The sequence below is a fragment of the Diabrotica virgifera genome, chromosome 7 (genome assembly GCF_917563875.1).
Source record: "Diabrotica virgifera virgifera chromosome 7, PGI_DIABVI_V3a".
Lineage (NCBI taxonomy): Eukaryota > Metazoa > Arthropoda > Insecta > Coleoptera > Chrysomelidae > Diabrotica > Diabrotica virgifera.
The window spans coordinates 5,820,986-5,834,079 of NC_065449.1; the positions used below are offsets into that span (position 1 = coordinate 5,820,986).

At 32.0% G+C, this 13,094-nt stretch overlaps 1 protein-coding gene across 4 annotated transcripts in view; it reads right to left on the reverse strand.

Moving 5' to 3' along the window:
• The window catches only part of LOC114330824 (uncharacterized), a 162,059-nt gene that overhangs the window by 107,905 nt on the left and 41,060 nt on the right, over nucleotides 1–13,094 (reverse strand). For all 4 annotated transcript variants that reach the window (XM_050657325.1, XM_050657326.1, XM_050657324.1 and 1 more), the window contains exon 6: nucleotides 8,283–8,752. In XM_050657325.1, the coding sequence (XP_050513282.1) occupies nucleotides 8,283–8,752 (470 nt within the window). The remainder of the gene's footprint in view (nucleotides 1–8,282; nucleotides 8,753–13,094) is intronic.

Consider the following 13,094-nt stretch of genomic DNA (forward strand, 5'->3'; position numbering starts at 1 on the left):
ATCTATTCTATTTGTGGCAAAGAACCTTAGACAAAGAAAATAGCGAAGATGAGGGTGGCTGTTTAGTCAACGATTCTATACCTGATGAATATACATTAGAAGAACTACAGGAGGAGATAGAAACCAATAAGGACGGAATGGACATAGAACCTACCAAGAAACCTACAGAAAATCATGCCGGATTTTCTGGTAGTAGAATATTAATCAAGAACCTCTTCAAAAAATATTCTTTTGCGTTTACCTGGTTCAAAAGGAAGAGCATGACAACAAATAGAGTAGTAAGTACAGCGGGAGACGGTTCCCCAATCAGTGAGAAGACGATCAGTGGGAACACCACGAAAACGACGGAATGACAATTTACTGGAAGTACGTTGAAAAAACAGACAGTCATGTTTATAAAAAAAGAAGAAGGAGAAGAAAAGGAAGAGCTAAAGCTGCAAAAATGTGAAATATGGCAGCTATTTTTCACCAACTACATTTTGGATATCATTGTCAATGGTAAAAAAATAAATAGCACTATGTATGTAAATCAAAATAAGCATCAAAATAGCGATATTTACAACAAACAAATAAGATAGAGCTTATGGCTTTGATTTGACATATTTTATTTATTTTGCTGGCATTCTAAAAGATGCACATCTTTTTCTGGAAGATATGTGGTCAGAAAAACTTGGGGTCCCAATATTTCGTAGCACAATGACAAAAGACCAATTTGAGTTTCTTTAATTTTGCTTGAGTTTCGATGATAAAACAAAGCGTTCTGAGAACAAAACAGAGGACAGAGGAAGCAATAAGAGAAATATGTGAGTTATTTATAACCTACCGCAAAAGTAACTATACTCCACAAGAATATGTGACTATAAATGAACAGCTTTTGAATTTTTGATGACGATGTTCTTTCAAAATGTACTTACCAGCAAATCGGACAAATATGGTCTCAAAATTATTATGATGTGGGACTCAAAAACTTATTGCATGTATTCTGCTACAGTAGAACCTCGATTATCCGTCAGGGCACCGGACCAAGGGTATGACGGATAATCGAAAAGACGGTTAACAGAACATTTAAAAAAATTAAAAATTCATAGTACAACTTTCAAATTTCATTTGTATGTTTTGTTTGACAATATAAGAGGGTTTTGTGTTCATACAATCGAATCAATTTAAAATATTCTGAAATCTTTGTTTGTTTTACTGTTGCTTCACATTTTGCGACGGCTGAATTTCTTAATCGGCATAAGATCATGCAATCTACTTTATTGGCTTCTTCTTGTAGAGAATACCACTCAATGAATTATTGCATGTGCGACGCAGCTTCTCTAGATTATTTACGCAAATCTTTGTCAGTTACAATAGGTTCATTAACATATCTACAGCCAAATTCCAACTCTGTGGTGTCAGCTTCTGAATCTGTTTGGTCCGCCTTTGTTGTCATTTCAACGATTTCTTTATCTGTCAGCAATGGATAGCCGTTTGTGTCCTCATCACAAATCAAATTAACTTTATTTTAATTTTTATACATTAAAATTTTTGCTAATGTAGTCAATACAACATCTGTATGTAGCCTGACGGTTAACAGAGGTGACGGTTAATGGAGAGACGGATAATCGAGGTTCCACTGTATTTCCTATATTGGAAGAGATTCAAATAGAAATCCTCTGGACGGTTCGATTCCAAACGCAATGTCATGAAGATATCAAATTTAATATCAGGAACGAATCGCAACATTACGATGGATAATTGGTTTTCTTCATTCAAATTAGCATGGAAGTTTCTTGAAAATAAACTCATCATGGTTGGAACTCTTCGCAACACAACAAGGAAAATACCAATACAAATTTTGGATGTAAAAGGCTCCTTTCGTCAGCTTTTGCCTTTTCAAAAGATATTACCCTAGTTTCGCATGTATCAGAAAAGAAAACATGCGTGGTGGTGTTAATAAGTTCTCTGCATATTCAAGACGATATAAGTTTGGAAACAAAAATGCCAGAAATTACAATGTTCTAGAGTTCGACTAACGGTGGGGTCGATACATTTGACCACTTTGTCACTCAAAAACAATTAGCCAAAAAAGTAGATAACCTTTAAGAATTTTATATAAATGGTATGGTTGACTCAGCTGGAATCAATTCTTTTGTACTGCATTTATTCCAAACATTGAACAATAGTGATACTCAAACTAATTTTAAAAAAATAACAGTTGTTCTGGTGGAAGATAATATAAAGCAAAGAGTGCAAAATAAACGATTGCCAAGAGAGTTACTACTACGACTATCGGTTTACAGCGTTCTCCCTCCACCTTCTTCTCGGCCTTCATCTTTTCCTTCTCCCTTACAGTGTCGACGTCAAAATCTGTTTAGGGTTCCTGTCATCTGGCATTCTCTGTACATAGAAATACCATATTAGTTGTTTTGTTTTTATATCATTAATTATTGTATGTGTGACTCCCATCATTTCTCGTATTCTCTCATTTGCTATCCGATTTCTTCTTGACTTGCCTGCTGCTCTTCTACAGAAGTCAATTTCTGTTCCTAGTACCATTTTCTCTATTCTTTGTTTCAGTGGCCAAACTTCACTGTCATGTGTGATTACACTTTTAAGTATGGTATTGTATATGAGCTATTTGTTCGGTTTAGATATTCAGCCGTGTGATGGATGACCGAAGTTATCTTTAACGTTTGAGTTAAAGTTAAGATTACTCTCAGGTATAACGATGCCCATAACTATTTAGGTAAAATTCGGTGTGATGTATTCTTCACAGTTATGAGATAGTTATTTTTTCAATGTTATATTAGAAATAACATTTGATGAACAAAGTTTGATGTAACAAAGAAAACCTTATGTAGAAATAGTACAAGTTGGAGTGAGCGCGAGAGATGTTTCGGAACATGCTCCAGGATGGGTAGATGACCGTAAAAGTAAATACCCATCGTCGGCCACCGTCGCGCGTCGATGACCGAACAGCAAACAGCTGTTCGGGTTCGGTCAAGGTTCATAGATAGGGGTTAGGTTATCTCATAACTATGTGGGCGGAAGCGAGAGGGAGGGGAATGCCTACGTCACTCGTACGACAAAGTCAAGTTTGACAGTTGTGTGTGGTTATATTTCCGTATATTTTTGTGGAATTTTCTTATAATATCGTTTATTTGTTTAATATTTGTTGAGTTCTTAAGCATATAAGGACTATATTACTATAATTACTTATTTGGGTCCTATACAAAGGCAGTAATGACTTGTGAAGTGTGTTTTCGTAACCGTGTAAGGTTAGTTTAACAAAATTATAATATTACACATAATAATATGTAGTTTTGTATGTTATAATAATAAAACATTTTTTAGATGAGTGGTGGTAACATTTGTAGCATAGCTATATGTAAAAGCAACTCCAAAATTCCTGAACCAGATGGAAACAAAATAATGTTTATGGACATTTCCCAGATACCTTAACATTATCAAACAATAATGGATAATAAAATGTTACAAGATAAATGGGCCTCTAAACATAAGAAAATAGGTAGCAAACATTTCCTCGTTTCTGAATATGTTAATATTATGTTACGTCTTTTATATATTTTAACCTAATAATAAATTATTTATATTATTCGTTCTTTTGTTGTTGCATACCACCAAAAATGATAAAAGTGCTGCACATTTCACGAAAAACATAATAAGTAAGTACCTACATATTAGTATTTTTGATTTTAAACTTTTTCTTCTATTTTTTTTTGGATTTTTGTGCTAATTAAATTGTTTTCTCCATTTAAAACACACATAATAAGTGTTAAATAAATTCTAGTTTTTTGTTAGCAGACTATTGATTTTTAAGGGAAAAATTGATATAATTACCAATATAAGAACCACTTAATATACCTATACCCAAGAAAATCTCAAAATATATTGCAAAACCTAAGTTTTTGAACCTTTTATTAGCATTGACTCTTATGACAATTTTAAAATTGTCGTACGGATGACGTATTCCCGCCTTTAAAAAGCCAGCCTTTGATTGGTCTACAGTTATGAGACAACCTACGCCCTAATCTATTAACCTTGGGGTTCGGTGGTGTTTCAAACGGTAGATAGAAACAGGGTTGCCAGATTGGTGTATTTTCCCACAATTTTGGGGTAATTTGAAAGCGTCTAGGGAAATTTTTCTAAGCAGAAATTGTAGTGGGATTTTTTGGGGGCGGAAAATTATGGGAGATTTCCAGAGCGAACTGACGCCAGGGCGAACCTGAGGATGGACATGGTAAAGGAGAAATGTTGTGGTACAAAACCATAATTATGGTAGGCTCAACAGTCATACTATTTGCTGAGGAGACGGAACAAAAATCAGGGACGAAGTCATACAGACAGTATAGAGACCACGCGAGATATATCTAATTATGCTTGCATAAAGTATAAAACAGAGAAGTGATGTGTAACCGACATACGTAACTGAGCGACATAAGTTATTCAATGAGATAATTTACTTTAATTTAGTAAAACCAAAGATTGAAGAAAAAAAAGAAACAATGGGTCATGGTAAATTAAATTTGCGAATGTACATAGAACTGTATATTATACTCCCATATAATCGAAGACTATAGGAACTATTAATTATTTCCATGGCCCTCGTTGATAAGTAGTATAATTTTGGTTTACTGTTCTCTTCATTTGACTACTAATTTATTAAAATGCGGCAAAAATTTAAATTTGGGGTATTTGAGCTTCAATTTGAGGAAATTTCAGTTTCTAATTTCAACTTATATCTCTCGATTTGATTTTTGTATAATTTTTAAAATTGTATTACCGTTCTATTCTTAATTATTAAATTATTAGCTTCTAAATTCACTTTATTTCTGTCTATTTTCATAAAAACAAATCAAAAGATGAACCTAACCCAAGGTCCCTATACCATAGGTTGTATGGTAACTTTGACATTGACAAATGAAATATTGTCATCGTGACGTCACCCAGACGATCAATTTTACGAATTGTTTGTAAACATAATAGGATACGTGGTTTGGAGGCTATATTTTGTTATTAAATATCGTTAGTGTTTTAATTTGTGTTTATATCTTGAGATATAATGTACCTATAGATATCATTAAGTGTTTTTAGTATAATAACTTAAACCCAAAACTCTTTTACAAGAAGTGTTATATACGTTGACGCCTAGCCCTATTTCTTTCGCATTTTCTTTAAGCTCCACATACAGTTCTGTAATATCTCTTGCGGTTCTTCACATCAAGTTTACATCATTTGTGTACGTTACAATCTGCTGAGACTTATTGAACAATATATCTAATTAAGTCTATAGATAATAGATCTATTATATGTACCTAATTGTTTCATAAAAAATTATAACCTAATATTGCAGTCATCTGAAGATCATTTGAATAAACAATTATAAAGCAAATGAATATATAAAATAGGGAAAATTCCCTTTGTTGCACTGAAATTGTATTTTTTTTTTATAATTTACTGTTAATGTAAAACTTCACAGGTACCTATTGAATGGAATCATAATGTTTTAATAGTTTTAGATATTATAATCCAGTACCTAACGTAATCAGTTGCTCTTATGTTAAACTTAAGGGAAAAACTACTAATTTTGATAGGTACATAAATCTTTAGTTAAATCTCTTTTTCACCATGGTTTACACGTTAGAAGGAATTTATAATAATGTACTACATGCATTATCCCCAATTCAAAATGATTATATACCTACTCAAAATCATTTAAAAAAGTAAATTGTATTCAACCCATTATTAATATACCTAGGATATTTGAATGATTTAGTCCCATATATAAACACAAGAAACAATCTACTTCTGCTTTAATTAAGTAGTAATGCTATTCTACTGCATATATTTAATTGCAATTATATTCTATGATTTTTGTAACTCTACAGGTATCTACCACATTTTTTAAAGAATATATGAAATAAATAGTCATTAAAAATCCAAACATATTTTTTTTAAATATACACATTTTCAATACATTCCTACTTTCCGAGTTCATTTCAATGAGTGAACTGAATGAATTTGTATGCAGCATTCTGGGTGACGTCACTCCCGCCATTAGATTCTCGACGCTGATTGGTGGAAAGTATGGAGACCTGTAAGAAGGAGTGGAAACGCAATGCATCGTTTGTGGGCTAACTTTTCAACCTCTAATTCAACTTTCAGCAATCGCCGCTAGAGGCGCAAGTGTTCGAATAGGTGCTACAAATACATTAGCTCTTATGGACTTATTTAATATTTAACTCATTTTATTTTTGTTTTTAGCGTAATTAGACATTAATTTATTGGTGGATTGTAGCTGAATATGTTTTATGCCAAAAATAAATTATTTTACCCTTATAACATATCGAGGTGTGGTAAAAAGTGTATTCTTTATATACCATTGTAGATGGAGATGTGACATCAAATTTAAATTTGTCATTACTTTAATATGTAGGACAGCTTATTTTGAAGCGGAAATATTTTGTCACATTATCTAACTGCCACATTTATATACCAATGGTATTTCAACGGCAAATTAATTTTTTAATATCTTTGTAACTGATATTAAAAAGTTTGTTAGTTGAAAAAATTGACTTAACTGTACGTAATTGTTTTTAAAAAGTTTAAAAAGTTATTTAAATAATTTGAAGTTTATTGATCAATTTTTTTTAATTAGGTATTCTTTTTATCAAAATTTAAACTGCTTTTTTTTAATACTTCATTTATCTATATTCTGAAAGCTTATCTATCAGATGTTTAAATTTAGTTAATAAAAATATATGTCTATAAACTACGCAGACGATAGTCTGACTTTTATAAAATTAATGTTAATTTTTGTGAAATATTTTGTCTCAAAAAATGCATTGTTTCGACAGAAAAACTTTCAAGATCGTCCTACTATTATCACTATAATTTTCAGGTTAAAATAAAAACCAATAATAGGCACAAATTTTATTTACACCGAAGGAAATAACATACAAACGAATAGGTTTAATCCACGAACGTTATAAATAACATAAAGACAAATCTTTATAAAAAGTCTTTATTAACTTCGTTAAGTTCCCTTTTGAATTTTTTATCGGAACGATAACTCGATATAAATCCCAGTACGAAGCAAGTTCTTTTAGTGTAAGCTTTCTTGGCACTCATATTTAAATAATATTAACCACCAAAACCAATAATCTTATATTAACTACGAATAATTAATTATTTTCGAAATTTTCACATTCACTCCAATGCAAAAGTAGCATCTATTTCTACGCCACCGCCGCCCTAGCGAGAAACCAAGCAAACAGGCAAAATTGTGTACAAAAATTTCAAGGTCGTCCTATCTCGATTCCTCTCCTCTGTGTAGGTCTCCATAGTGGAAAGTTACCATGCAACCTGTCTATTTATGAACCTTGAACCTAACCTTACATATCCTTACATAACTACAAAACTATCTCATAACTTGAGGTTTAATGACATGTTATAAAGTGACAGTTGACATATTTGATAACTCAAGAACTGTCAAGAAATAACGCAAATAGTTAAGTTAAATTTGATACATCACACCAATTCGAGGATTATAACTTAACTACAGGATAACTTTACGTTAAAGATAACTTCGGTCATCCATCACACGGCTGATTGTTAAGTCTCACAGAATGCTGTTCATCATGGATATGGCTTTTCTACTCTGTATGTTTCTGTCTTTTATAGCAGCATCGAGTGTTCCATCTTGAGTTATCTTCATGCCCAGGAACACAGTGTTTAATTTCTACCCCATCATCTAATGTAATGGACTGCTTTGTCACTCCAATACACATGGCTTCAGTTTTCCTTGACTTCGAGACCCCATTTGTTATATTCTTCTATTAGTTTCCGCATCATAAGAGAAATAAGACAGTTTATTCATGATTACCTTGGAATACCTGATGAACTGCCGCCCCAAAGAACAGCAAAACTGTTTACGTCTTTGTGTCAGTTGTCCAAGATCTCGTGACCGGAAAGGAGGCCATATTTGCGTTGATGGCACAAAAAATATGTGCACGGAACATCATTTTAGCATTTGTGAAGAATAAAAATTTTAGATCTTTCATTGTTATATTCAGCATTTGTTTTTATGTTTTTTTATGTATCAAAAATGAAGCGATTCTTAAAATGGGTCACTGCCGACCCCACCTTGTGGTTGGTGTCTCAGTTACCCCAAGTGGGTGGTTCTAGGGTTAATAAAATCCATTAAAGAAAGAATGAAGATGTTTTTGATTGTTAAGAGTATGTATTATTTAAGTCAATATATTGCCATAACTTACCCGTCGTCAAAATGTCAATAACAGATGTATTGGAACTACTATTAATTTTCTGGTTAGTATTTCTAGCGCTTCTTGTCCGCTGCCTTGCTTTCCTAAATAACTGTTTGTAATTTTCGGTCTTTTTACTTAAATAATAGTACTGTACACAATCTGACACTGACTTTCTATCTAAATACGAGGCTATAACTCCAAAATTTTTCGGATGCTGTAAATACTTTTCCTTAAAAACTTCCTTTTCGGCTTGTGTCCAGACGTTAAGGAACTTCCTACTTTTATAGACCTCTTCCATGTCATCCAAATACCCATTATGGTTATCGTATCTCAGTTTCCGTTCCTTTTTATCTATTAAAATTGGTGGTATTACAGCGTAACTCCTCATCTTTTTGTCTTCTAGAGCCTGCTCTTGTAGATTGTCCATTATTTCTTCCATGTCTGCCTCTGATTTTACTCGAGCTCCAACTCGGTTGAACCTACAATTAACAAGAATTAGATTAATCTATTCAGTATCAAATTAAATTATTAAAACAGAGATAATAATTGCTATCTAACTCTGAGAAAGAACAAGTCACAAGTCTCCGGGAATCGATAACAGTACTATAATAAATCCTAAAAACTGATCCGCATCTAACTGCTGAACTTTTGCTCCATATAATCCGAGTATGGAACTCATATTTTTTTACAGAAATGGCTTGGAAATAACTCATAATAATAATTGAGTTATTCTCCCACTTAAAAAGGTCCGGAACATGGTTTAAATAATCGAAATGTCAAAAAGTGAAGGAAAAATTCAATTTTTTTCTTCGTTTTCTGATTATACCTTTAAAAGTATTCACTTCCAAAGTTTAACTTACATAAAAGTTGCGTAATTAAATTTCCTACAACCTAGAATTGGTTAAAAATTTTAAAAATGGCCACCCTTGTTTCAAAATAGCAATAATTGCGAGAAAACCATAAAAAACAAGTATTCGCATTTTACGTTTTTCAACCATTTATGCTACACTTAGGACCTTCATATTTTACCCAGAAAAACTTTATACCTAATATAATAAAATAATACTGTAAATTTCATTAAGATCGGCTAAGAATGCAGCTTTCGCAAAAAAAATTCATTTTTTCAAAATGTTGCAGGACTGAAAATAAAGCAGACAAGTTGAATTTTTTTTGCATGCAGAAGAATACTGTACTTTTCATTTTCAATTCGCAAAATTAAAATCGGTTAACTACCACGGTGTCAGGAGTTTTTTTAAATAAACATTAATTTTTGGTGCTACGCGCAGGACAGCGGTGTTCGATTCACACTAGTTGATTTCCACCAAATTTTTTTCCTATCTTTATCTAATATATTATTTTCTTACTCTATATTTTGTTGTATTTTAATATTATAATTCCACAAAAATCAAACTAATTTGAGTATTGTTTGTGAAATATTGTTTAAACAATTGCATATGTTTAAACAATAAAAAAACTTTTATTCTCTAGGTTAAAATATATGAACAAAGAAAGTTTTTGCTAAAAAAAGTATTATTCCAAAGATCAGAGTATATGTTTTTATTTTGCAATAAACAAATTTATTAATTTATATCGAAATGTACTAAAAATTAAAATTTATCAATCACTATCAAAGGTCATTGGAATGCCCAATCAGAGCAAACGTATCTGCTGTCCTGCGCGTAGCACCAAAAATTAATATTTATTTAAAAAAATTCCTGACGCGGTGGTAATTAACCGATTTTAATTTTACAAATTGCAAATGAAAGGTGCAGTATTCTTCTATATGTAAAAAAAATTCAACTTTTATTTTTTTTTGTTTTCAGTTCTTCAACATTTTGAAAAATGCATTTTGCCAAAGATGGATAGCACAATTTATTTTGCAAAAACTATTGAAACGATCTTAATGAAATTTACACTATTATTTTATTGTATTATAAACTTTTTCTGGGTGAAATATGAAGGTCCCAGGTCCTAGCATAAATGGTTGAAAAAAGTAAAATGCGAATACTGTTTTTTTTTTATGTTTTTTTCGCAATTATTGCTATTTTGCAACACGGGTGACAATTTTTAAAATTCTTAACCAATCCTATCTTATAGGAAATTTAATTACGCAACTTTTATGTTAGTGCAACTTTTCTCGGAAATGAACACTTTTAAAGTTATAATCAAAAAACGAAGAAGAAAATCGAATTTTTCCTTTATTTTTTGACATTTTGATTATTTAAACAATGTTCCGGACTTTTTTGAGTGGGAGGATAACTTAATTATCATTATATGATTTATTTCTAAGCAATTTCTGCAAAAAAATATGAGTCACCTCTCAACATCCAAATGTACTAATTTTTTTACAGATGCGCCCTGGTCTAGAAACAAACCTCATTCCAAATCGATGGAAAAAAAGGTAACATTATTGTGCTTCCAAAAAAGGACAACCTCACACTGTACGAAAATTGGAGAGGAATAACATTGCTTACCACCATAAATAAAATTTTCACGACCATCATACTAAAATTTCGAGCTAATCAAGCAGGCTTTAGACCAGAATCTTCCTGCGTAGACAAAAAATAATTTCCATTATAAAGTTACTGTACACTGAGACGAAACGCAACATGACACACAATGAGATCAACAGTGAAGAATTTATCGTACTTACTGGAGTTGACAGGGATGCATGCTTTCCCTGTGTCTTTTTAACATGGCTGTAGACTAGACTATGGTCTCTCCAAACTAGACTCCGACACATGAGTGATACAATGGACGTTAATCACACCCTGGCCAAACACCATTAGAAACGAAGATCTACTACACCTGACCTATCAAAATAGGGCAGAAAATGAAATAAAATCCATAAAGTGGGGTTGGATCGGTCACAAACTTTGAAAAAATAGTTCCAGTATTGCAAAAACTGCCCTTGATTGGAATCCCCAAGGAAAAAAGAAAAGGAGGTCGCCCAGCACAAACTTGGAGAAGATCCATCATGGCCGAGATAAAAGGTCAAGGAAAGTCTTGGAGTGAGGTGAAGGCCTTAGCGCAAAATAGAACCCGATGGCGCGTTTTCATTGAAGTTTTATGCTCCACTTAGGAATTCAAGAACATTATTATACAGTATGTCCCTGTAAGTTGTATCCATACGGAAAACTTTTTGACATACCTCGTATTATAATATTCATAAAATTTGATATCTGATGGTTGAATCTTAGGTTTTGGACCATGCAGAGCTTTTTATAAAGAATAACTTGTTTTCGTAAAATTAATAATAAAAAAGTTTTCCATAAAGATACAACTTACAGGGACATACTGTATTATGTAAATAAAAGAACACACAGTTAAAATATTCCAACGTCACATTAATGTGTACATACATATTAAATTAATAATTTTATTATTCAAAGATATGTATTGTTGTATAATTTTTATGGGAAAAATTTAGAAAATAAATTTATATCAGAGACCACGAGATCATAGATTTTCATCGCCCTGTATATGACCAAAATTTGTAAATATTATAATTTAGTTAGTAAAAAGTGTTTTCGCGGAAAGTGAAATCGTTAAGTGATTTGTTAATGGTTCTCTGAACGGACATACAATTATGCGATAAAATTAGAAAATACATTTATTTCGCTTTGAAAGGAACAATGACGTTTTATAAATGTTTCTTAGAAGGATAGGCAGTAAACAAATTTATTGAGTTTAGAATATAAGGCTTTCTGTTTAGCATTTTGAAACAACGAAAGTAATTTGGTGTCTCCTAGAATTTAACAAAATGGAAAAGTTGTATACAAAATAAATTGGTTCTTAAGAAATGAAAATATGGATGTAGAGGGTAGAGAGGATGTTTGTGATTGGCGGAGAAAGATAGATGGTGGGGATGAGAGTGTTGAGTCTGATTTTGAGGAAAGAAAAAATGGTCACTGTGTAATGAATATCTGGAGTGCACAGTCCAGTTTTTAAAAGGTGAGAAGTCGGTGTAAAGTGGTGAAATTGGCCTTTGCGAGCAGAATCGTGTTGAAACGAAATAGTTGACTGAGTTGAGAAGTTAATTTTCCTTGTGTCCGCGGAGATTCCGGTTTTTCTGTCTAGAACGAGTAGGCGGTGGGTATCAATTTGCACAAGATATCGAGCAGAGAGAAAACTGAATCGAGATTTCGAGCGAGTCCCGTTGTTTGTTTGTTGAAGCAGTTTGGACTAGAAGGACCTTTCGCTACATCCTCGGAGCAAGTGTGAGAGAATCGAAGGCTGCGCAATCCAGGAAGAAGAAGTAAAGAATAAACAAAAAGGTTAGTCAGAATTTTTGTGAAACGGAGAGAGTTGTTTTATATCCACACCATATTTGTTTATTTTTGTATTGAGCAGTTCTATAGCATAATTTAGTCATTCCAAAATTTAAAGAAGAAATAAGTAATCAATTCAATAGGAGAAAAGTAAATTTTAGAAATTTTTGTAAGAATAGTCTAACGAATTATTTGAATAAAATTGTTGTTAAAACAAAGGAGATATCTCACTCAATTTTGGAGCAAAAAAAAAATTTGGACCTCCGATTTGTCTGAAAATTGGTATATAGCTTCTGCGGGACGTAAAAATAAGACATTTAAGGTCAAAAAATCTTCTTCTTCTTTTTTTCTCAAAATGTTATTTTATGCGATTTTACAGTGATTTGGTGTTTACTTATACAAATTTGCATTTTCTATCGTAAAGTATCAATGGAAAACATAATATTTTAATAGAGGGGACTCAAAAATGTCATTATATGGCATTATAACAAGTTACTTTGATTCAAAACAAGCTTTTGATCAAATCTTATAGTGTAGAAAACGTTAAAAT